The following is a 26832-nucleotide window of genomic DNA, read 5'->3' on the forward strand; positions in this document are numbered from 1 at the left end:
TATATGCCAAACTTTAATCATCTTGAAGGACCAGAAAATGTACTTTTTTTTTTTTATTTGTAGAACAATCTTAGTACTTTTATAGCAGTAATCCAATGATCCATAAACCCGACTCTTACTCTTGACAAGCTAACAGTATATCATTGAAACAAATTCTTTTCGGTAACTAGAGTATGCTGTGAACAGGGCGCAAGAAAAATTCGCAAAAATGAAAAATGTATATGAAGCAACTTATTTATTTAATTGGCATACATTGTTACATTAGTTATAACACATTAGTATTTATTTATAACACTTATATATTTAGTCTATATAGTAATATGGTGCACATATTGACAAAGGTACTGCCTTTTTGAGCTATGTTGTGACTCTAGTTTTTAATCGGCGAAAAATCAAAACTTACTGTAAAACTCTGCCAATTTTTCTTTTCTCATTTGCCTTGCTGACCTGCGTTTACTCCGTGTGTCAAAATGCTTGCAATTATCAGCCTTCAATTAGGCCGTATTCATGACACTTCTTGACAAAAGACTGTAATCAAGCTTCTATGAAACTTGTTAGAAAGAAATCGGACATTGATACTTTTATATTATCTCGTAGTTGCAAATACCACAACAATGAACCAACAGACACAAACGCTGAACAATGAACCAAAAGACCATTTCAGGTTTTTTTTTATCCTTCTTTTAAAAGGCACAACCTTTTCCAGGAAGCATGGAGTTTAAACGACGTCGTATTTTTTTTAGTTGAAATAATCTTTGTTCAACTTCATGATATGTTTTGCGCCTATGCTCTTTGTATGCAGATCTATATACGTTTTTATACAATGTAAATCAAACGTTTTTTCACTAAATGAATTCATTAGGCAAAAGTTTTTGATGTATAGGAAATCCGTGATCGGTATTATCGTTACTTATCCCTATGGGGAGGCGATCTTGCCCACAAAGCCTTCATCGCGATTATTTCAATCGCTGTATGTTGTCGTGAACTTCGAAGCCGACTGTTGTGAAAGAGGGCAAATGAGTTTTGCCTTGTGCGTTCAGTAACTGTTTTTATGTGTGTCACAGTGAATGGCAAGACATTTCCCTTACATAGATATACAAGCCGTGTATGGTGAAGGTTATAATTCTGGCTTTCGACATAATTTCTATTGTAATTCCGCCATTATCGCTCGTATTGGAACAAATTCAGCGCTAATAGTTTTTGATTGATGTGCTTATAGTCCGACCACCCATCTGCTACCTGAAGCCGTTCCCCCAGATGCCAAGTCAGGTAAAAGGCAAACGACCATATTTGCTAACCTTTGCCATGCAAATTCGCTTTCTTTTGCCAGAAAACGCTTTTGCTTTTTAAACCACTTAATACTTTTTTATAAAGAGCCAGGAGTCAACTTGGTGTAGCGATAGAAAATTATCTAGTATCAGATTAGGTAGTATTTGAGGCAGGTAGTATTTGAGGACACTGGTTAACTTCCTTGATCGATGGCTCTCAAGCCCGACCACGCAATACGCCAGCCTCGGGCTGTTCGTGGAATCAGCTTCTCATGGCTAGTTTCTCTTAGTTAATCACTACTAAATGAGTGAGGGTGAAAAAGACGACACGACTTTAGAGCAGTCGTTTGTATCTGATCGCAAATCAGATCTTGCCATTCGCGAGCAAGCGAATTCCGGTCCCTTCTAATTTCTAGTGGCCGGAGGAAAATAGATTCTCGGACATGGCACCTGTCGGAAATAACTGGGTCTGCCTAGGTGTCGCTAAGTCTGCGTAAGTATAGGCCTTGAAGGCCAGTCGGCATTCTTCCCTATCAAGAAGTACTATCTACGCTTTTTAGCGATTAAACTTACTAGCAATTGATCCTCAAGCATGGAAGTATTGTCACTATTTACGAAATAAAGAACAAAAGTTTATCTTTAAACGTTGATAACGCATTATAAAATCTCTACATCGGCCATTGTTGTGGTCTGCAATTGTACCAGTCTTATTCAATCGAGGCGCCAACATTATAATCGTACAAAATCTCAGCATCTAGAATCGTATAGCATTCATGTTTGTACAGTTTCTCTGCTCGCATGACTTCGTTTCCACGAGCCTTACCTTTTCCGTTTCATAACCACTAGTGGTCACTGATACTCCAAATAACCCCGATTCAGCCACGCGAGCACCACATCTTATGATGTACATTGTACCTTCTAGTAAGGGGAAAATGTACAAAGACCTTACTTGCAAGGCTACTAATTAATTCTTGTCTCACATAAAATCTTTCATTTATAAGGACTCGATTAAAATGCCACATACATGCATGCCGATTTCCTTTGACACATACTACCCAGAGTTATAATAACCAGCAATCCTTTAATTTATAGTCGTGTTTAAACTGACGCCCACATGAGAAGACTGCCGTTTTTCCCTAAGTGGATGACGACTTTACAGTAACATCTCATTTGTTTATTATCGGACTGCGGCAACAGCAGTCAAACGCGCAGTTGATTGATTGATCCTCGCTATCTCTTTGTGCGTACGTCGCCCGACAGAAGATTACTTAGTAAAGTTGAGTCGGATTATTTTATTTATGCTACGATCAGACGCAGACAGTATAGACGAGCCCACACTCATCTGAAATCGAGAGACCCAAACACTTCATCATTTAAGGTTATCGCCTAGCTGCATCGGTAAGCGGCGCAACAGGAGAAAGTCAACTTTTTTCACATCTGTATTCTTAAGTCTATTTGCGTGAAGTACAAATGTTACCCTAGCGTTTCGTTTTTTGGTAGCCGCAAATGAAAGCAAACTTACTGAGAAAACTACTGAAAACGACCGAAATCACCACCCCATCGTAGTGGGCTCCGAGATGAGTTGATGCTTACTGATAAGTAACCGAACGAACGTTCAGCGCTGTCGTTGGCTGATAAGCGTCAACCACCGGGTCGGCGGCGGTGACGTTGTTGCGGCTGCTGATATAATTCGACGATGATAAAAGCCTAAGATAAGGGCCTTCTTTCGCAGTTCGTCTCCTAACAAGTTTGTTCATTGTGAATTCGACTCTGTCGTTTGACTTTTTTTTAATGTAGTTTACTCCATCATCTTCGTCTGCTTAGCTTGCCGTATTTAGAGCTGTTTTGTTATTTCAAACGATTTTTAAATAGGAATTGGACAGGAACATAGGCATATAGATGGTGCACGAGGGGTATGTAATGTGAGTTTTCAGCCGATGTGAAAGGAAGCGTTAGGCAGTAACTGCTAATAGCATCCTTGGCCTATCGAGCACTGGCTAAAGACCAACCCTAGAAGTAAACCGATACGGGGTTATGTGAGACAATGTCTCTAGAGCTTGTTATTAGCAGACATTAGCTTAGTCCGAAATGGCAGTCAAAATAAAAAGAGAACAAGCTGCTCAACGATTATATGGGTTTGTTGAGGTGGACGCACAGAGCTCACTTCTGCTCTAAAACCCGTGTAGAGCAGAAGTGAGCTCTGTGCGTTTTTATGCTGTTTTAATTATGTGAGAGGTTGATTGACTATTGCACATGGGTCTTCCTCCTTCTCACTACCTCTTCCTGTAAAAAAAACTCATCAAATAGACATTGCGGACAATGGCATTAGCGACACATAGTATTAGATGAGCCAATTGTAAATAAAGTCTTATAAAAACAGAAAGAAAGAACGGAGAATGATCAATAAAATTGCCACGAACGACCAAAAGATAACGAAAATAGTGAAGGATCGTTCAACCAATGTGGATCAAGATAGCAGCGACCTCCGAAAAGCATGGTTTCGTGACAGGTTTTTTTTAACACAAACAGTCAATGAACAACAAGCGATATAAGGGTATATGTATTTTGTAATCCGAAAGCCCAGTGTTAGTTGGGCAAGTAGTGAACTAAAGAAGCTTAATTTTGTCGCCTGCTTAGGAATATGTTGTACCGTAGGATAGGCCTTCCAGGGAAGCTCTAGTCAACAGTGTCTCGGGTTTTGGGTTTAAAGCTACGTGAGCATTACACCAGATGACTGACCTCTGACCCGACATAAACGTGTCCTTTGTGCCCTCAGATCAGAGGGACTCCATTGAGGCTCTATACTGAATCGGCTCACCTCGTGCTGTCAGCTTCCATCCAAAGCGACGCCTAACGTCAAACTGAAAACCATTTATTTAAGCTCTGTTAACTGCTTCGAATAAAAAGCATTTCTATCGAAATCGGATCAGATGTATTTGGCAGTTGCCTCGTTTCGATATTGGTCTGAATTACTGTGGCCCCTGGGGAATAATGCACAGATCGAAAAGCAATTTATGTGTATTGATTTGTGAACGCTTACCCCAGACGACGTCGGGTTAAATGATTTATTAAAAAAACTTGTCATGTATGAAGTGCCCCTTGTCCATAAGGTACACACTGCCTCCACTTGGTAGTCTATTCCTGTTTTGCTTGATAAATGTTTTCCTATAGTGATGTATAATGATTGTTTTTTAAATAAAGTATCTGATCGCTGCTTTTTCAGTCACGTTCCCTTGATCACTTAGGCGAGTTCGGCTAAAATAGAAGCAGATAATAAACAGAGATAATATTTGATAGACAAGATGAAAACGCTAAATCTTCTGATTATTTCTGGTAGTAGTTTATGTCTATTTTGATCTTTTTAGTATCTTTTCAAATATTTCTTAAAATATAGTCTTGAGTAGTGCACACTAACAAATCTATTTTTGTCCAACGATACAGATTAACCTATCATGAACTTAAAAAACAAGTAGGACGACTAAACATAAATATCTTACCATAGCGTTTACTAAGTTACTAACTAGCAAATGGCAAGGTGTGGTGAGCATTGAATTTCTTTACTGGTCAAACACCACACCAAAATTCTGAAACTATGAAAAAAAACAAATTACAAGAGAACAATGGCTTTTTTTTTTCGACAATATTTACCTTTACATATTACTAGGCACAAACCACGTCATCACCAAAGGATTTTTTACGTTGGAGCGCTGCTCGCTTTAAGCGTTCCCAGAACACCACAACTGGTCATCATCTTTATTGCTGGCATCTATTTTGTACGTAAAGAAACACAGACAAGATAAGATAAATACAGTCTATATGGCTTTCCCGGCCGCTGAACTCGGTTAAAAAATCTCCCTTCGATTCCTCACTTGCGAAACGCATAACAGCATAGAGAGACTGTTAAACCTCTAAATAAACAGCGGACATCTACAGTCTATTGCTCTGTACCATCTTAGGGAAGTGATATACGGAACAAAGCGTGGTTATAATTGCTTCGAAAATAGCTCTATACGCACACGTACACTCATTCGGCTGGCCGATAGCCAGCCTCTATGTCTGCAGACCCTACTGAGAGGTGGCCATATACTACGACTGTCAAAGCGATGTGGATGAACGCTAACCGAAGTCTCTACGCAGATAGGGAGATGCGTATATGATGAAATCGTACCATTAAGGCTCGCCTAGACGGAGGGATAAAAAGGAGTTTGCGTATAAATAGAATGACTGGGTTGGACATGGTGGCGTCGTCCCTTTGCCGTTGTCTGATCCGCTGCTGTCCAGGCGTCAAAATGGCATTCTGGCAGCGTTAGGTAGGTAGAAAGCGTTGCCCGATAAACTGCATCTGAACTGCTATGGCTGTCGCGGGCGGCAGACTGGCCTGCGTGTCGAACGAGCCTAGTTAAAATCAGCCGAGACGCCAGCTGATCTGTCGTTTAGATAGCATAATGATCCCCTTCAACCCAGATCTATGCTATAGCCCTGATCTGAACGTGGTTGGCTACCTTGACGCTCTATTTGCTTCGTGAGAGTTGAGGGCGCAGCAGTCAATGATCGCTGCAAGAGATAGGAGCGGTAAAGCCATTCCAGAGGGATATTCGTGCACACGACTGTTGACCGAAACTGCTGTCAGCAGCAAGAGCAGGAAGAAGAAAAAGAAGAGTTAAAGAAAAAGAAAGCTGAGGGTAGAAATGACCAGTAACTTGTTCGATTAAAGAAAACTGTAGCGGTTTGAGTCACGGCCTTAGCCAGCGGAAGCGACAGTGACGACAGCCATCGGTCGAAGTTGAAGCGCCATCTGGCCATATCATATTGTTCTCAAATGTAACTGCGTGTTGGTAATGGCTACCTTTTAAAATATACGTACTCTAAAACGTATTCAAATGTATAACGTGCGTAGCTGTTGTCAATAGAAGTCGCCTCATTAAACGATTTCGCAGAAAAATTTCAAGATGAGTTACTTTGGAAGACGGTTCTACTGGAATTTTATTTCGATAGCGGAGCTGAACCAAGTCATATGACAAGTCCAATCAACGCTCCTGGAGCGCAAACTGCAATAGATAACAACACAAAATAGTATACGAAGTCCCTCCAAAAGGTCACAAACACGTCTACCAATCTCCCTAAGGTTATCTGTTACCGACACCACTATCAGCCTCATCATTGACACGACCATCTGATGTTCACGACCGGGGAACCCGCGTCACAAGAGACATCATGTACTTAGAAATTTCGTTCACGTGATTGGTGCGGTGTCGATGCTTGACAGTATGTCGACTTTGCTCAGCCCGCTAGTTCTTAATTTGAATCGAGGTCGGGCGAACATTCGCCGAGCACTAAAACACAGGCCTCAGTAGGACAGGAGGACGACCAGGAGAGGGACAGGGAAACACAGGGCACTAGAGCTATCTCTCCGAGGTTGCGGCTCAATCTTAAGTAGGAAGACACTTCGCCTATGAGTCGAGAACACGCGAAAGTTTCTCGCCGCGGCACACGACGCTTCCACGATCCGATAGAAGAAGAGCGAGAGTAGACAGAAAGATTGCCACGAGATGACAGAGCACTTAGCCCGATAGAGACGACCGACTCATCGAGCAAACTCATGCTTACTATTCATTTCTGTAAAGCGCCGTGAGAACGAACCCCCGGATCCCGATCTACAAAGGGTTGCCTCGCAAAAATATGCGCTGAGACGCTGCGATGCAAAGTGAAGCAACGGCAAACGCCTCGAGTAGTATTAATCCTACGAGGTTAAAACATGACCATTCTGAAGAAATAATGTATGCATTTGCTAGTGCTGCCCTATCAGGAAGCTATCCTAAGGAGAATCTAAGAAATGATGAGAGATTCCACTATATAGACTTCATACACACATTATATTATTTCCAGAACAGTAGAATCTCATGTATTATGTTTTGGGGGCAATACGCATTGTAAAGTCTCTTACTATATAAGCACAAATTTATTACCACACCCCTGCCTAAAAATACATATGGTTTATACTCAAGTTTTGGCTGTGGCGTCTACTATAAGTGTCGTTAAGTAACGAAAACAGTTCTTAGAAGATATTTGGGTAAGATATGCACAATATAGGTCACAATATGCCATGAATCCGAAGTTGAGCTTTTCGACCCTGAAACGTTTGCTTTTCTAATGAACTACATCGTTCTGCTTACCGACTTTTAAACAACTTTCTGTACATGAGAAGCATTCTCTAGCCGTTTTTTGATAGGAATAGATTTATTTTTCAGCAACCAAACTTTTAGAAACTGATCCTACTGACGAGGACACGTGAGGATTTCCAGTCTCCTTTAGAATATCGTTTAACTTTTTTTAGAGAAAAGATTGGCTTTGAATGAATATTGCGCGGTGATAAAGTTAATTTTTTACGACGTGTGTGCTGTGACCGAAAGGCATGGTGTAGTCTAACGACTTCACAGTGAAGCCAACCGTTAGTCCCCATCAGCTCTTAAGGACATAAAGTCATGTTCTCGTCTCAATGAGACAGATAGGGTCTACCTGCTGGTAGTGTCAAATGGATATGCCGCTCGGAACCTATGCTCTTCGAATAATCTACAAAGTTATAAAAAAGGTTTGATATGATAGCCTGCATGAAGTTACTTCGGGATAGAACTAGCTTAGGGTTGAAACAGCACAATGTGCAAATAAACAGAAAACAACAATAATTTACATCAATGAATAACTTTCTGGTCACAGTTAAGATATCACCTTTTATTCGTTGGAGTCAGCACTTTTTCATTTGCACTAAATCATTCTAATAAGGAAAAAGACTACTTGAATATTGACTTAAGGCAGCGCATCTGGGATAGTCCTGGGAGGCGACAGGTTCTAGGAGAGACAAGGTGGCTGGCGCCGCCTGTTCGTAACGAACAAAAAAACTACGATCAACAAACCACCATAAGCGTTGTTAACTTATCGCTTGCCTATCCACAATCGGTTGCCATTCAGCTCAAAAAACAGTGGCTGTCCGTTGTGCAGCAATTCAATCAAATTTGGTCTACCGCATTTTTGCGCTATTTCTTAAGCCTCTCTACTTGTTTTTTTCGCTTTTAATTTTTCTATTCCTTCTTTTTGTTGAAGACTTTTATCCTTGTCATCGGCTGTATGTGGCTGTCATATCTACATGTAATCCTCCATGGTCTGTGATCTGTTGATCGTCTTCTTTGGGCGTGACTTGTTGGCGCGGAGGATTTGCACCGATGGCAGCGCTGATCCTAAGGACGCACACACACGAGGGAACACGCAGCGAGACAGAGATATATCTATGGGAACGTACAGCCTTGGCTAAAAATAAAGAACAAATCCGTCGTGCGGACAAGCATATGTGTACGAAAATGCGTAGCCATTAATAGCAGAAGCAGCAGCAACCGTTGCAGCTGTTCCACGCCTTACAGATATCGGGCAGGCGGATTATAACATTATATATACTTTCATAGCAGCACACGACATGAGCTACTCAAGCATACGACAAGTCATGCTGACTCGAGCCGCGAGGGACGAGATCGAAAATCAACGTCAAGCCAAAAGGGACAAACAGAAAAGGGAAAGGAGGGTGCAAGACGGTGAAACGCCTGAACGGCCCCCATTGATCAGAACGTGCCTTTGCCTCATAAACGCCACCGATACTGCTGCTGCCGCTTTTGTTCCCGTCATCGCTGTGAACGCGGATCCATTGTTGTTGATCTTGACGAAACGCGCGCCGCGCCGCTTCCGTGGGGGTTGATCAGTCGATAACTGCCTTGTGGATGGTCTTGATGTCGGCGCTGGTGGTGATGTTTTCAAGGTGTGAAGTTGGGCGAGGCCCAAATGCTCGGGGAGCAGCGGTCCATGGGGCCACTGACGGCGTATAAGCAATTCAGCCAAGTGTTTATGGGATGAGCGCTGAACCGAGAGAGGAAAAATTAAAGGCGAGAGCGGCAACTGCGGTCCGAGCGGTTTGGCCGGACGCTGTTTAGATGCTCACGGCGGAACCGGCCGATTCGAACCTTTGGCTTTCGTTCCTTCTAACGGCGGTGGTCCTATAGCCAGCTCTTGCACCAAATCTTCTCACTCTACTACAGATGCACAGATGTTTTCGTCAATTTGAGGAGCGAAGAGGAGTAAGAATTAAATGGCTGCTTTAATTGTATCGACCACTGCACAGACCGCGATACTGCTATAAACAAGATTTGCAGTTCAATTACATTTATGTGTAAAGTATGGCTCATATATATATATATATATATATATATATATATATATATATATGGGCACTTCGTTTAGTTCCTGCTGAAGCTAGTAGCAAATCGTGGAATCACACATTGTGTTCTTTATTTAGAAGCGTGTTTTTATTGTATCTCTACATATTCCACTCTAGAAACTGTACTTATAGAATATAAAAGACATACTTACACTGATTAGACTTGGGGCTCCAAACAGCAAATTGCAGCGAAGCATTTCCGAGCAGCAGGAATCCCGAAGCAAGACGGACTTCACCGCACATGTACATGCGATGCATGTACTGCGTATGCACGCTTGTCTTAAACTGGGGTTGGGGCCATAATCTTCGCAGTCTTGTTCTATTTAGTGTTCCAGCTAGAACCGATTAAGGACAACGAATATGAGCTTGAGAGTAACCGATTTAACTTTAATATCCGTAACTGTTGGCAGGTGGTCAACTAAAATTAAGACACGCAACGTGACAAAATTAGTTATGCGTTATACAGCAAACAGCTTGATAATTGAATTTATGCTTTAGGGCAAGTCGATAGGGCGCCAAAAAGTACGATCGTCAATTGAAATGTTTTATTCCCAAGCAAATTCTCAAATGATTTTTTGGAATTTTTTCATTATAAGAACATCACAACCTGAAACAAGATATAATATAATCTTTATTTATTTAGTAGCAAAATGAACTCTGTCAATATTCAATAATTTACCTAAATTATTCATAGAAGTGTAGAAGTAATGGGGCATTTTTTTTTTTAACATTTTCTATGATTCTATAAAGATGTTTATGGTCTTTGTCGTTGATCACCTTATGGGCAGGTTATCTTTATCTAACTATATGACCAATGTGCCCGCTAAACAGATAAGCTACTAAGTACGACAAGCACAAAGCTACAATATGTCGACCTGTGTTGCATTCTTTGTGTCTGCTTATATCTGTATCTAATCGCCCATTGACCTATGGAAAGTCTTTGCTTAGAGGAATCATCATTCATAAGAATCTATATATATTACCTATGACCAGCATTTCTGTGGTTCTGCCACCAGGCGCGTCCTAGTCTGACTCGATTATGTGGCCTTTATTTAAGCAATTTTTGGATGTCGCACCTTTGTTTGGATGGCATATATTCTCCGAGATGCGACCACGCAGAAAAAGTACTCTATTAAAGGTGGTAGTAAAGAACACAGCTGCGACAGGAGATTATGAGGGTAAAATTTGTTTTTGTTTCTTAGAAAAGATTGATAGATAAAATGAAAGACATCGAATTGCTCAGATTAATTTTTCTCAAATAACAATGTAGCGAGCATTTTATCTAATTCGTTACACAGTTTACTAATCTAATGTACTAGCGTATTTTAAAGGTTTAAACGTCTCTAAGCACCGTCACAAGTCATCAAGGTTTTGTATATTGACATGTTGTAGTGTCTATGGGACAGCCTATTAAGTCGACCGAAACAAACTTTGAGTTCTGCTAAATAGCCAACTTGTTAGCCTTGCTTTAGAGTTCGCCGCTTTCTTCCTTCCACTTTCTTCCATTCCACACGCCGGTAAACGAACCATTTTGTATATTGAACAGCGCATCGGAATAGACTCGTTGAACGTCTTGTAGGAAGGTATAAATGCATAGGTACTTTTGACATACATAAAATAGGATGATGATCACAGATTGGGGAAGGCTTTCGCGCAATAGCCGTGCCTTCTTCGATTACTGCTAGCAGCAGACAAAAGCTATTTTTTTTTTTTAAATAGGACCGAAAGATCCTTGATAGGGTTTAAATTTGAAGGGATTTAAATGGCTCAAAGGGCCATCTTCGATATATTTAGGTTTTCGATACAAACCTTAACGGCTGTGTAGGGGAAGAAAATATTAGTTGTTGACTAGGTCGTCTAGATAAGCTCCAACGGTTGGCCTTTCTGAGTTTCTTTGCGTTTCTTTATACCGTCTAAGATCTTTTTTGGCCGTTTTGTACCCTCGTATCTTTGGCTTACTATCAGGCCCGCTAAAATTGAATTCCGCTGGAATTCTTTGTATGTAGCGTAGCTAAGCGACACTTTAAGGATATTACGTCTATCAATACCGATTGACGTACTGCTATTCTTAAAAGAATATTTGCAGATTAAAAAATGAATATTTTGAAAATGAGTAGTGATTGGTTTGGAACTTCAATAAGAGTAGTGAATCGCGGTTAATGGTAGTTATATTGAATAGGTATAACTGCCAGAAGTGGCCTTTTCTAGCCCATGAAAAAATGTTGTTCACGTATCTATTTCTGTAGATAGAAGAATCTTGAAAACGAGGCATTAATCTCAATTTGGACGCATCACCCTGTATTCTATGTATATCCACTTGGACCGGATAAAGCAGCTTCATTGATAGAATCTGAACTCGATGCGGTCAATAATTTTTACTACACGTAATAAAATCGTTTGCCCATACAACTCAATAGAGACGAGCATGATGACCATTATTTCAATGATGATTGCAAAAAGTTATGTACTTCAATTGAGATTTCACGCCGAATCACGCATTAGATGATGGCGCACGTCTCCCCTACGGGCTCCCCCTTTAAATAACAGTAGAATAATTTAGTTTTCCGCACACCTTATCTATTCCCTTAGTTTAATCTTGCATCCTACCCCTGCTGACCGCTTAAGCTTCGACATCTTCCCCAGTAGCTGTATTGCTCTAGTAGCCCCAAGGATGAATCACTATGTTCAAATCTGTGAGATTTTACCGTGTCCCGTAGTTAGAAAGGCGTGATGAAGAAAATCACTTTGAGTGTAAGTAGAAACAAGAAGCCGTCACGTGGGCAAAAATTATCATAAAAATTTAAAGGTTCATCAAGTCACTTAAACCATCAGGTTACTTACGTGCAAGGGGATATTTCTAAGAAGAAGTTCTACAGAAGAGCCAACACGTTTATCGAGCTTTGCAGCGATAATGAATCGACGAGTATGTGTAAATATATACAGCATCTGATTTCGATTCGAACTTATCAAATTTACTTACAATTGTGATCATTGGCTTCAGTAAAATACAATTTTTTCTTTTCGGAATTTTCAATGAACATTCGACGTGAAACGAAAGCTCGACACGAGACGATCGTACGGAAGATCACTGCGCTGGTATCAGTCCCATCGATTGAATCCATCGAGTTGCGTGGAGGCCTTTATATATTGAGCTTCGCTTCTACTGAAGAGTGAAAACGAGCATCACTGAGCTACCCACGATACCGTTCGGTTGGCTATTGATCCCTTATATCACCGTTTCGTTAACGGTGTTCTTTAAACATAACCACTTAGTCGTGAAGGAAGAGATGAACCTAATTCTCGCTAGTTAAGGGTGCCTCAACACCTTCGGATTGTTATCGAATTTATGTATATCTTATTGGCAGCGTACAAAATATTATACAGTAATGTAAGGTAAGCAAACGCATTTCTCAGCAGTGTATCGGTATTGGTATCAAGGCACCTAAGGTAAGTGGCTATTGGCTACCGCCGTCCGCGATTTTTTCTGGGCCTTTGTTTTTGACTTACTTGGGGAATGATGAAGAAAAACGAAAAAGATGACCAGTATGTATCTGAGCATATTCTTGGTCGATGAACCGCCACGTGTATACAATTTACGCATTCCATGATGCTTGTTTGGCCCGCAGCAGAAGTTAGTGGACGCCAGTATCGCATTATATCGGTTGTCGCCTCCAGCAAAGGTTAGGCTTCTTCATTGGTCCTTGACTCTGCAATCTGTCTTCTCATATGCTTTGGACGCAGGCTCGAACACGAACGTACGTGAATTACAGCAAAGACAACGATGACGCGCAGATACGTGTAAGTCTAATCAATCGCATGGCAGCACAGATATTATTAGCTCCACAGGGAGACGGTACCAGCCACAAGCAACTTCGGTAGGCGTCCGGGTACATGACGCATAAACGAATAGCAATTTTCAATTAGAGTCTGACTGCCGCCCTCACATTATAGCAAAACCTTACACAGAGAAAGAAAGCTTCATTTCTTTCTCTTAAGAGAGAGAAGAGGGAAACAGCCCAATCAGCCTAAGGACCAAAATGGCTGGTACGAAGCATACGGACCATATTCACTAATTCTCTATATATCAGGCCTCTCACACATTGCTTTTTGTTTCTTAACTAGCCATCAATATATGAAAAGACACAGCCATTAAAGTTAGCTAGATATCTTGTCTTGGTGCATAACACTCTGGTTCGTATGAGGAGCGCATTCAGGAGGCAAGAGTGCTCAGCCGATAGGGGTGTTACCCATCAGAAAAATTCATCTACGCGTTAAGCGCTTTGAGTTTCATTAATCCAAAATATCTGTTGTGACATAGTGGCTGTTAATTATAAACATAGCTTTTAACATCATAGACGAAGCATAAAGTGGAATGACGTTTTTTTTTTTTATCACTAAGATAAGATCTGTAAAAGTCTGTCTCGTTACCATTTATTATGTTCTACATATAAATTTAAACTATAGAGAACAACAGGGAGTCGTAAATGGGTAGTGTCGAGCATGCCTGCACATACCAGCCAAGAATGGATTCGAAACTCTGTCACAGGCATACCAAACTCAGTGGTATGAGATCACCTGTGAAGAATTTGTGTGCAGACTATTGCGCTGAACGTCTTTACGGCATACGGTGCATAAAGAACCGGTCTCAATAGGAAAACTACTGAGAGGTATCGAACAGCATAAAACATAGTAAAATGAACACAATTAAGTCTAGATGAAAAAGAGAGCATGTCACTAACAGCGTTCCGTAAGGTCTTTATCGGGCTTTGTAAATATTCCATTATTTTCTACCCAGAAGAACAGACTTACCGAAGAACACAATGGTTGGGAAACTGATTCATTAGATCTCGTGACAAAAAAGCAAGCTCTATATGAAACTTTACAACAGCACACCACCAATTACCCATCAAATGCTAGCTTGCTATTGAGTAGATCTGGCCAACACTACGATCCGCACGGTTCCCCTGCTTCGAGCAACCACCGGTGATTTCAGACGGAGTTTTGGCAACGCCACATATGAGTTCCTGTATAGCTGGCACTGCAGTAATGTTGCGTTTTCCTAGAATCGACATGTCAACTATCTAGTACATTGTTCATTCTCTGCGGGAAACCTTTTAAGGATCATCGTCCAGCAGCTTCTTTGGATTTCGTGCGGAGTTTGGGGACTTTACTGGTTGATCACCTATGACCTGAAGTTGAAGGTGATGGGGGTTGCATCTATAGTATGTTTCGTATGGGTGCGCAGAAGTGCATTAAGGTTTGTACAAGAGATAACGAGCTGACTAAACAGCGGTGGATTGAGGACACCGCTTAATATATGATTCACTATTCTTCATGACACGCCTGAGGCTTGAGGATTACATACATGCTCTGCAACAATGATAAACGGGCCTAGCTCATAACGTTCATCCACTCATTAGCAACAACAAAATGAGATAATTCGGAAACTGCTTTTGTGAAATGTTTGTATTTTCAATATCATCATTTAAGATTGTAGAAAAGATGTTTTCTTTGACACAACAAGATTTTTTTACTGTATGTACTGAAACAAGCCATAATGGCGGCGTGTCCCAATTGAAACAGGAGATGTTAAGGGGAATCCTTAAACATATCTCTTAATACCAATGAATCGGTAAAAGTTCACGGTACCGTCGTGTTAGTCGTGTTAGAAGGACCTACGTATGCATTGATCCGCCACAGGTCCTTAAAGTGGGACTCCGTATGACGAAGGTCTGGTACCGTAACAGTACATTTGAACACTTAGACCTGACTTTATCCATAAGAGAGCTTCTCTTCTATGGGGTGCTCACCACCGTAATCAAACAGTGTCACCTAAATGATCCGAAATGTATTCGAGATCGATGATTGAGAGTCATTGATCTCAACACTTTCTTACTACAACGCAAGTCGGATATTTGCGCTACAAACTTCGCCCAGTTTCTCTCCACCTTTGTGTAGCACCTGTGTCGGCCCCAAAGATCATATCTCTGAACACTCCATTCGATTATAACAGGACACATAATCGTCTTACTGCTACCTTTTTCGTAATAGTCTTTGTATCATCTTGCCCATATTTGGCCTTACCATCACAGTAAAGCTGCTGGTTAATTTCTTATACTTTGCTAAACACGTTACTTTCACACCATTTCCGTCTAGGAAACTTTGCTTTGACGTATACGTCAAGTTGACAACAAGATTAAAAAAGAAAAATAATTCAAATAGAGTCTGGTATCGAGGATACGAAACTGACCACAGTGTCAACAACTTTAAATTGGAAGGGAACATAAAAGATAGAATATTAGTTGAAAAGAGGAGAGTATTGGCCATAATTATTACGATAGCCAAGAGTCCATATGATAAACTGGTTCTGTCTGATCTACTTTTTCTTTTAAGGCAGTCCATCACTTGAATGCAGTAAAATATATTGTACTTACAAATTTACAACTCAATTGCACTGGGTTATTTGTGAGCTTCCCCAGTAGCACGATGTATGCCACATTTGACTTTCAACAATATACGGCACCAAGTTTTCGTTGATGAAAAGATTAGTTAGTCGTCTACACAGATCTTATCGTATTCTTTTCTCGGCCATTGTTGACACGTTCTGCCATGCTATTCCTGCTGGAAGACTTTATCATCATGAATAGGTGAATACATCTCCGATAGCGGTACATAGTGTTCAAGTGCACGCCTAGTCTTTTTAACGCCGAAGCCTGGGATCATGTTGTTGGTTGTTATTGATAGCGAGCCTCAGTTGTTGACCGCGCATTTATTTACAGCTATAGATTTGTCAGCGTTGCTTCGAGCTGAATCCAGCTCCATAATAATGACTTGTTGTTGTTGTTGTTGCTGCCGCTGCAGCAGTAGCCGCTGTTAGTGCTACTGATGATGACCTGGGTCACATTCGCGTGTACAACCCTCATTGGACTTCGCGTCGTCTTGTGGTCATCGATGCAAAACTTCAACAGGTTCCTCGCATCATATCGCTAACGGCATGAGCGCTTACTGATACCATTCTTCTGCTGTTATTGCTGTAGTAGTCGTTTGAAGCTGCGCTAACGGCCGAACCATGTCGGGAATAGGGCGGACTTTCTTTTGCCTGTTGATCCGACATGTTATTCGACAATCCAATCTTCTTGCGGTCACCACTTGTACGACTGACATTATCGATAAGGTTAGAACAACTTGTAACGATAACGTTAAGGCGTCCATATCACGGTGAAGGATGGCACGCCCAAACGTCATCGACCAAGACATCGCTAAAATGCTAGCAACTCCGAAGCACAGGTTTTCTACTGCACATTCAGAACGAATCAATGTAAAAGGATGCACAATGACTGATGTGCATACTCTTACATTTGCTGCCGCTGCCGCTGTGCTGCTGCTACAATCGGTTCTGCGTAAATTTCTATGGCCGAACGGGCTGAAAGCATCCCATTGAACGTGATCTGTCTTCGTCGTTCCTGTGACCATCGCCGCGATCATTCTCAGTACCGTAGTGAGTTGCCACTACCTCTTTGTAAGCGCCACGTATTCGTCTATTCCCTGTTCCCTGCGTAACACGTCCAGAGGTCATGCTCGCTATGAAAAGGTCTTTTTCCTTGACAAATTTGCGCTCAGCGTATCATCAGGCAACGCTGGCGGACTGGCCTTTTTTTGCAAGAGTCGATTTTCAGTAGTTGAAAACGGTAGCTAGTGGCACACCACAAACCGGCAATGAAACGTAAGTGCGAACAATTGAGGGAGCAAACTACATAGATAAATAGATTATGGTGAATTCCTAGTACCATCAATCTCTGTATTTTGCATTTTAATCTCCTGCATTATATTCTCCATTAGCATCGCCAACATCACCAGCAAAGCAGATCGGGAGCCGAGCACAGCTACTGAGGCGTTTTTGTTAACTTTAACTTGATCTTAGCCGGTGGACACGTTAATTTTGTGTAGGTGGTGGCACGTTGTGATGGCCATGTCAACAGAGTTATCTCACTTTAGCAGCAACAATTTTTGTCTACCTCTAATAATGTATCTATTTAATGGAGACCATTCGACGGTTGCTCACTGCGGTCTGAGTCTAAGGATTTTCCTCCAGCAAGCATCTGTAGGCCACTTCGACGTGTTGCTTGCTTGTATGTATGAAATTATACATTACTATAGGAACTAAGCGAAACGGCCGCTGACTTACTTGCTAAACATTAAAAAATACAGGGCGAAGAGTGCTAGATTCTATAGATAAGCACATTGAGCCTCAGACACCCTGTCTAAACTAGCGACACCCTGCAAAGAACGTCATTTCATTGAAAAAGCTTCATTATTCTGTATAATGTAGAATTTTGTGAAGAAATCATCACGCACTTTCACCTACAACGCTAAACCTACTGTTTTTTGCCAGGCCTATAACTTCTAGACACAGATACCTCTAGTAGCTTCGTCACAAATGAATTAGTTGGCTTAAGGGTAGGATATATTTCGACATCTCTGAAACTGCGATCAAAAACATCTTTTTTTTTATAGGAAAAAGAACGAATGACCAAATTTGTCGAGCATCACTTGATATCTAAACTCGTGATCTTATACAAGTTAGCTTAAGTAGTGATAAATTAACAGTGCATATTATGAAAGTAATGCGTAAGTATCTTCCGCTTAGGTTTTCAAGCGTTCAATAGAGAAGCTGAAGTTATAGCTAACCCGAATAGATATATCATGCAACACTATTTGCCCATTAATTTATTTACGGGCCCATATACCTGTCCGCACTGTTTCATGTCAAAACACCGTAGGTCCCAGCCGCCTTAGTGTTAACATTTTCCTAGATTATCCTGTGTTAATTTAGCTACTTTTCGTATCGTATATTCTGGTTTGTCACGTTGGAACAGTTATGGTTTCCAGATGTTTCTTGCTTTAGCGACTTTTGGCGAGAACGGCGCATACGATACAGCAAGTAGCAAACGGACGAGCGCCAGGCAACCAACAACGGAGTAACTCCCAATCTCGTAGAGAGACAGAAGCCGTTGGGCAGGAGAATGAATCTTGAGTATCATGGACTCAGTTCTGCTTAGGTACCTTAATCCTTCGACGTTGCCTGTTCCACAGTTCAGCACACCGACACACAGGTACTTGTCAAAAACGCATTAAGCGAATCGGTAGAGATGAAAAGCTCCCTGCGTTTTCAGACTTTCGAGCGCAAGTTTCAAGTTTTCGTGTCGAATTTCCGTGCAAACATGCTTGTATAACAGAGGTCTGCTAATGGGTGGAACTACCTGTTTCCTAAGACGCATATGCTGAGCTTGGCCCCCGTGTAACATTGCCACACATCGCTAATAGCTAATGATCTACGCCTCTAACTCTTCGGCTGACCAAGTCTTCCGAGACGCTTTCCCAGAACATTTGGAGTGCATTAGGCAGCAATAGAAGAAAGAGCAGAAGGCTACCGCGAATTGATCTGTTGATTCATAGGCAGCGTGAGCTTATGTGAACGCGGACTGCGACTGCCGTGGAGTACCACATAGATCGCAGCGCCTGCGACCAAACGCTCGTATCAGAAGGACAAAGCAGGATACATGGGTAAATGGAGTGAATTAGTTGAACTAGGTACTATTCAAGAGGCTAACTTAAAGTTTAAGCTCTTTGTTAAAATAATCTAAATGAGTTCAATTGATACACTATCAAAAGAGTAAGAAATTTCACACATGACCCAAGTGCTTGATCACAGAGAAAACGATTTGTGCTCTTCAGACAGGAATTTAATGTACACAGCCTACAATACGATAAGCTAATAGACACTGTTAATTCTTATTTAGTTATTATTTTACATTTTTTTGGATAATATTGATAGTACTATTATATCATTAATCAATTATGTCGGTAACCTTTGGAGGCCTCAAATGCTTGGCACTAATGAGACGCAGCGTTATCTATCAATGAATGGCATTCTACTGCTGGCTCGCAATGCGATGAATCAATATAATTTAGCTAGAAAATATCTTAAAATATCTGGTCTACTGGTTTGTACGTCCGTGTGGAGAGAGTATCAAAATTCCCGCCCTATTGACTTCTGCTGTCGTCATCATGAACCCACCTGTATACGAGGAGCAGTATTATTGATAAATATCAATGATTAGCAGAAGAAGGTTATAACTAGCTCGGCGGTTAGATACTTTTAGGAGAAGGTGATCCGTAATTTTTATCACTATTTCGAACTGCAGCCCGCGGCAGGTCGTGTCCGTTCCGCCGTTCCTTTCATCGTATGATATAGAGCATTCATCCGGCTCGGTTGACGTTTTCGCATGCCTCATTTCTACCATATTCTGTCGATTTTTAAAGGCAGAAAGCCCGCGAAAAGTCATACCGATTTTGCGATACTTCGGGTTTCTATGACCGCGTGTGACAGCCAGGGCCTTTGTCTGTATCACGATTGTTGCCGATGATCTCACAAAGATTTCTTTTTTGCTTCGTATTCCATAGATTCGTTAAATTCGTCAAACAAGCAAACGATTCATTTTTTTCACGTACACTTATAATCGCTATTATTGTTATCTGATTTTGACGATGACCTCGAACGATCCGCGTGACTGACTAAAACCGGTCGCTGATCTCTGTAAACTACTTATGTACAGGTTGACGTAAGTATCGGTCGGGCATTTGGCTAGAACTGTCGGCTACCAGATCGACAAACGATGAGAGGGGAATATCTTCGAAAGTCCCAAAAAGGACGAAAAAAAAAATGTACCGAAATCAATAATGAAGGCACAGATGAGTTGAACAGCTAACTAAGTCGCTTAAATGGCATCGTACGTGGCATATATGTACACCGATAATCATTAGTTATATTTAGAAATAACTAAGCAGTTACCGCGGTGCACGATTATATGTGCCGAAGTTACGTACAAAAAGTAAGAATATACGAATTTAAGCTGAACGCTGACAACTGAAAAAAACACTATACTTCGTTATTCGCATATTCAGTAACTACTATTTGTTGTTACTTATAACTTACATGTTAAGTACGGACGAGTCTCACGTCAACGGTGACTTCTAGCTTTGTTCAACATAAAGCTTAGCCAGACAGGCATAGTTGACCGAGTACGTTAAACAGGATTCCAACCGTTCAATACTGAAAGTCGCTTAAGTCGTGCGAAACAAGAAAGAACGTTAAACAGTTTGCACGATAGAATTTGAATTTCTATAGGATATCGTATCCGAGGGCGCACATGTTTCCCCGACGTGCAAAGTTCCGTCGGAACAGGGTGACGAAAGCATTCCTTCAGCTAGCATCAAAGAGCGACATCGCCAATTTCTAAAATATCAATTGCGAGCTAGCGTCATTTTTCTCATGTAATGGATCTGTATGAGGTCGTCAACGAAACTTGTAAAATTCGTAAATGAGTCAGTCGATGTCGCAACGACGTGCTCGTTACATTTTCATTGAAATAGCTCATATATTCGTAGGTAGTACGCTACTGTACAGAAAGAAGCCTTTTTTAAGCGGCACTGCTAATTCCTCTCGTAGAAATTCATAGAACACAAATGTTCAGATTCAACTTGGGCAACTTTAGCTAAAAACTATTAACTATTATATTTATTCGATGAGACCATGTCGATTGACGAAAAAAAAACTTCAAAAACTAAAAAAAGGCAGGGGTGGCCGCTCGAGACCAACGGTTTCAAATGAATTAAATAAACTACCTTCATCCTATTCACACTTCTTATTGATATAAAATCCGGCCAGGTAAATTTTAGAAATCAACTTAGCGAGAACTTTAGAGGATTTATGAAATTCTAAATTTCACTGATTTCTATAAGAAGTAAAATATCAATACCTTTTCGCTTGCGCTAACTCAGCCCATAGCCGTTGATAATAAATGTTCGATGTCGGACACATTCTCTCTCTCTAGCTACACAAGAATACGTCATTCATAGTTTGAAACTCTTCACTATCACCCCCGACATTCCCATCTATGAAGGTGATGTTGGAATAGAGACAATGACGCGAGCTATAGAATAAAGGTCGGTAGCTTCGCGTAGGTTAGGTCGATCTGATTCGTCTGATCGAAGTAGGTGGTCCTCAGATTAATCCAAACGGCAACAAGCTGATTTACACGTAGAGCCTTCCCTTACTAGCTATCGCAGTTGTAGCGCTCGCACATCTGAGGTGTGTGCGAATATTGTCCTTTAGAACACCTAGCCTCTCAAGTAACTGCGACTCCAAAGTCAAACTTACCATAGCATCTATGCTTTGTCCTTAACTCGAGGTAAATTCCTATAGAAAATTTTACGAAAAGGCTTATGACCTTCAATCTGCAGTATGGTATGTTAGAGAGGCTTCGAAAAGTAGCGGAATAGACTGTTCACCGAATTTCTGGGTGTCAGGAAATGTGGCTTCTTGTGAAACAACCTTTCTGGTTTGCGGAGGCTTCCTAGTCTATCAGGCGAACTCGATGCCGTTTGTGGCAGTCGGATGAAAAATCTGCAGGCTTTAATAGCAAAATTAGAGAGCGCGTTCACTTAACAGTATCATCGTTTGCCCGTACTGGCTATTCATTGGTCGGTGTTATAAGCAAAAGCCATTATAGCATACTACAGAGTCACACCAGATGAGCGACAGAAGTTCAATATGATTATTCTGACCTGACTATCCCTAATTAAATATTATATGGCCCTGTTCCATTTAGCGAAGCACGAACCTTAGATGTTTTTCAAGTGTTTTTCTAATAGGACATGAACGCTTCACTTTTAAATGTTATATTCCCCTTCGTCAACTTACTAAGTTGAAATTGCCCCACTTAGAAAATATGTGACCGCGTTATCATCCTGTCATCTCTTCAAGAACTTAGAAGAAGAGTAAAACTAATGTACTTGAGAGCGTGCGTCAACAACGAATTTTATTTTTATAACTCTAACGCCAGGTCGTTAATGCACATTCGACTCGCAATAAAACAGTTCCCACATATTACTATAGCTGTACGCGGTGGTATTAAAACAACATGGCCAGTCATTAGTACATCAAAATAAAATACTTACAAATACAAAAAAAATCTATTAGCTTGTACAGTAAGTTAATTTTACTTGTCAGGATATCTCCACGTACAGGTCTTTTACCTGTATAGGTATATATGTTGTGAAAATATTTTGCATTCCTACAAGTAGCTAAGATACATTGAAGCCAGTTGCTTATCGCTCATTTCAGTATCTAGTACGGCAGCCTGTGGAGCAATCGTTCGTTAGGCATGAAAACGTAACATATTTAAAAAATAATCTCGGTATCCAGTCATTGTATATTGTGCATTCCTAATTCGATGCGAACACACTGCCCATCGCCAGCTTACTAGTTAGCCATCCATTGTCCGGACCACAAATGGTCAAAATATACGCTAGAGTTGTTATGTATCGCAGAGGCGATGAGCAATCGGTAGCGCTTGCGACTTGAAGCCAGACTCTTCCTACGGATAATGCCGTTTCTTCGTTTCGTCGCCCAGGACGATAGCTTTCGTTAAATGATACCCGTACGGCTGTTATATAGGAAAAAGAAGTTGGGGGAGAACTCGTAAGAAAAATCACTCAGTCCATCGATCGTGTGTTTCTGTCTTTTCGCATCCGTTCAACAGATACCGAGTATAGCCTGATAGGTTTCGATGACGCTGCTACCCGCGACGCAGCCCATGACTACCCCACAGCCGACGGCTGTTAGTCCTGGCTGCCGCCACCAAAAGCACTGCCGCGTCGAACCGTTCATCCGTCCGAAAAAAAGCCGAGCGCATCTAATCGCGTTACAGTAGAGCCTAGCTTGAGGTGTTGGACCTTCAGAGGTGGTCCAGCATCTCGTCAACTCCCGTAGGAGAGGGTACACCGAACAGTCGCTTAGAGTACAACTAGACGGACACACGCGAAGCAGCCTTTAGGAAAACGCTTCAACTGGGACAAAGTCGAAGGCGATTTGGCCTGAAAGATGAACGCGACTGGAGACAACTGAGAGAGAATGGTAACCCGACTGGCGGCGGTACCATTCCTTCGTCTCATTCGAGCATTTTTCGCTGGGTATTCTGAGACATGATTGCAGAGAAAGGACAAGGCCTCAACTTTGATAGCAATGACGACGGCAGCGGTGATTGTAGTTTTGCACAAATTAGTTACGGAAACGGTACCCCTCTACTCCTTCGTTTAGTTGAGCCAAAAAGGCTCAAAGAAAGTGGCGACGCTGTTGGCCCAAAGGGCATCTGGGATGAAGATTCATTCAAATATCACATGCGTAACTGTCAATAGATGTTTCTGGACGGTCCGGGTATTATTGAAATTTTTTGATAGAATTTTGTCAGATATAAATACGAACAGAAAAAATGCTGTGGAAGGAAATTGCCTAAATCTACCGGAAAATGACAACAAAAGGAAATCGCCATGTTGAGTTGACAACTACCGACTTGTGCAGTGTGGAATTTGCGTAAAGTTTATGTTAAACTTTTTCTGTAATGAAGTTTTTGAGGATCGAATACGTCAAAAGGGAGTGAGTCTCCAACTAATTCTACTCGACAGCCTCACTTCATAAAAATCTTTATTTTAGTAATGAATAGGATTTCCAGAATAGACAAGCTAACCTTTAAAACAGTATCAAATCGACACATACTATGCGTAATGCACTGGGTATCTTCAATTTTTCTCAAATCTTCCTGGTTTAATTTTAAAGCTTCAGTAACAAAGAAAGGCCGTCGATAAGTTGAGGCGCACCTTTTAAAGCGGTAACCCCCAATGTATTTGAGACCAAACTCATTATGAGCTCGATTAGATTTGTTGATTTAACTTTTCTATAACCCTCCTACGCCTTGGCGAACAACTGTAACTCTTAGCTAAATACCCAAATATCGTTGTAACAGATACGTGGTTACTCATTATAGCTAGGTTTATATCAGATTTCGACTGGAAAACGGCGGGTTTAGGAGAGGGACCAGACGCCCACTCAAAGGGTAGATGGTGTGAAAGGATGGCTGAATGGAGCAGCGGGTAGATGCTTAATGCACTCTATGGCGTCTATAAGTACGTATGTCTTTGACGGCGGCGACGAGGTACTCGCATGGCGGTGAAATGAGCGTAAAGGAATTCGACTAGTGATGATCACTCGAAAAGCCTCGGAGGGGAAACTGTGGACTGTGACTCACCGCGTCTGTCTCACTGGTAACCAGAAGGAGCGCCCATTGCCAAGCCAATATGCTCAGCCTTCAGGCAGATATCAAAAAGGCTCATACCGTTGAACGTTTCTAATGAACATTTTGGCCTCGTGCAACTCATTCACTACGAACTTCAGAGTGAGTGCATTATTCATGGAATTAGAATTTTTTTTCGCATTATTATTTATAGTTCATTGTTTAATGATGTTGCTATGGCGAATTTATCTAGCATAGGAACCTTAGCACACACTGACCACAAGTCGCAGCTCAACATCGATAAATCTACTAAGTTAATGCCATTATCAGTGTAGATGTGAAACGGCGCAAAGGTTCTTCACGCGATTTTGCCACTTCGACTGGTAACCTCGAAGCGGTACGTTATTTATAAGAGCCTGTGGGCGATGAGCTCATGGCGGTGCCGAGGTGGGTGTTCACTCACCGTAAACTCGAAAAGCAAAAGAGTTAGCCTGGGTTTGTGAACATTTTCGCATACTGGCTGATACACAAAACAGCGCTTCCACTCCGTGATTGAATACAATCGCAAGGAAGTCCTGGTTTCGAACTGGGGCTTCTCGTTTCTTATTCTAAACCTCAGTGAGTAACGACACTCCCCGATGAGTCCGAAAGAGAATGGGAAAGATCGGATTAATTAATTGCACTCCAGACATGTCATGCTTTTCGTATAGATGTAATCGTCATTGTAATAAACGTTCAGATAGACATTTTCCACAAGGTACTTTGAGTATCGGCACACGCGCGAATCTAAACCTCTGCTGAAACCTGCTAAGCTCTCGCTTGTTGCCTATTATTAGACAGTATTGAGACTTATTTTGAGCTCTAGTAAATTAACTCGCGAACTCAATTTACGTATCACCAACCGACATCGAGATACGCTGCGCACCATTATGTAGTCACCGTTATAACGATTGTTTGCGTCTACCTGTGAGCTGCACGTTTTCAAACTCACGGCTATCATTGAACGCTACTTCCGTGAACAGCAGAGGAGCTCATGAGTGCATCTTAGAAAAGTATCCAAGCGAAATATCCAGCGTGCGATATCCGCTACCTTAACGTTTGTCGCCTGCATCGTCGCTATTATTGCTATGTTCGCTGGCCAATTTGCCGGCCACGCTCGTGTTTCTCTCGCATGAGCCTTTCATACAATAGCGGTAACCGTGTCTCCTTTCTGATACGGCTACGCAAGCGGATAACACTCTGGTTCTGACCGCCACTCAGTGCGCCACCAGACAATAGCGACAAATTAGAATAGAGGTAAGAAAACTGTCTTGTGTCGAAACGAGTATAGTTCATAGCTGTTAGCTCGATCGGCATTGTATCGTCGGCTTGGCTTTTGCATAATGCAGATCCGTCAAAATGGCTATCGTAGCTATTGTATGGATAGTAAACAGCCAGCTATTGTGTATGTATTAGGTAAACGTCATTAGACATTAGAGGATCTATTTAGCTCAATTCATTAGCTACCTAGTCAGCTCGTAACGCTAATATGAACACCATTGCTACGACCCAAACGCCACTCGAAGTCAGCCACCACTATACAGGAGGCAAATGATCGTCTCGAGGTAGCAGACTAAGCTCGGGATGAAGTGTCATAACAGGAACGACATGGCCATTTACCTTCTATACATAGAATGCTATTGATGATTGAAAAACGGCTTGTACAAGGAAATAATTCTATTGATCAGTACAATTTCCGTTCGCAGGTTTGTTAGAGTGGCATAAGGTGGAACGTCGGGTCGTCATCCTCATCACCGTTACTATAGCCATCGCTTCTCTAATAGCCGAACCCAATACGTTGGATCTGGGTTTATTGCTAAAAATTATATAAGCATTGCATCTGACACTGTTCGAACGTACCAAAAATGGCGCTGGTTATTATCTTTTGTCGGTCGTGTGGGCAAAAAATCATTACAGTCTGCTGAACTCCACGATCAGGGGGTGTACACTATACCAGAATGAGAAAATCACCGTTACCCACAGATGTTTGAGACATGTACGAACTCATAGATTTCATTTTCTAATGAAGTGATCGTGTGACGTATTTTCGTTCGTTTCGCAGCGTTTCGATTTAATCTACAAATCGATGTGACTCTATCTGTGAGTATGCCGAAAGTATAGGTTGTGTACTGCACTT

General features: G+C 41.5%; 1 protein-coding gene across 7 annotated transcripts; it reads right to left on the reverse strand.

Annotated features, from left to right (window-relative positions):
- Positions 1-209: 209 nt before the first annotated feature.
- Positions 210-25768, reverse strand: LOC147756596 (uncharacterized). Of its 7 annotated transcripts, none has more exons than XM_086982331.1 (9): positions 25120-25768; positions 20522-20638; positions 13033-13395; positions 9678-9860; positions 4917-5034; positions 4309-4523; positions 4008-4129; positions 2791-3278; positions 210-2610 (listed from the first exon to the last, which is right to left on the reverse strand). In XM_086982331.1, exons 3-5 carry the CDS (start codon positions 13124-13126, stop codon positions 4985-4987), a joined length of 327 nt encoding a protein of 108 aa, XP_086838457.1. In that variant the 5' UTR covers positions 13127-13395; positions 20522-20638; positions 25120-25768; the 3' UTR covers positions 210-2610; positions 2791-3278; positions 4008-4129; positions 4309-4523; positions 4917-4984. The 7 variants fall into 7 exon arrangements, 5 of the variants coding, with proteins under 5 accessions (XP_086838457.1, XP_086838456.1, XP_086838455.1 ...); XM_086982330.1 differs by having other exon boundaries at positions 2791-3551; XR_015322858.1 differs by having other exon boundaries at positions 2791-4129; positions 9678-9943.
- Positions 25769-26832: the final 1064 nt, after the last annotated feature.

Source organism: Varroa destructor, unplaced genomic scaffold (assembly GCF_002443255.2).
Source record: "Varroa destructor unplaced genomic scaffold, Vdes_3.0 BEIS01000003.1, whole genome shotgun sequence".
Taxonomy (NCBI): domain Eukaryota; kingdom Metazoa; phylum Arthropoda; class Arachnida; order Mesostigmata; family Varroidae; genus Varroa; species Varroa destructor.

Coding starts and splice junctions, on each gene's coding strand:
- LOC147756596 (XM_086982329.1), bottom strand. CDS start 13,126: ATGCGTAAATTGTATACACGTGGCGGTTCATCGACCAAGAATATGCTC. Junction 9,861..13,032: donor TTTTCTTCATCATTCCCCAA/GTAAGTCAAAAA, acceptor AATCGGTTCTAG/CTGGAACACTAAATAGAACA. Junction 5,035..9,677: donor GAGCCCCAAGTCTAATCAGT/GTAAGTATGTCT, acceptor CGTACAAAATAG/ATGCCAGCAATAAAGATGAT.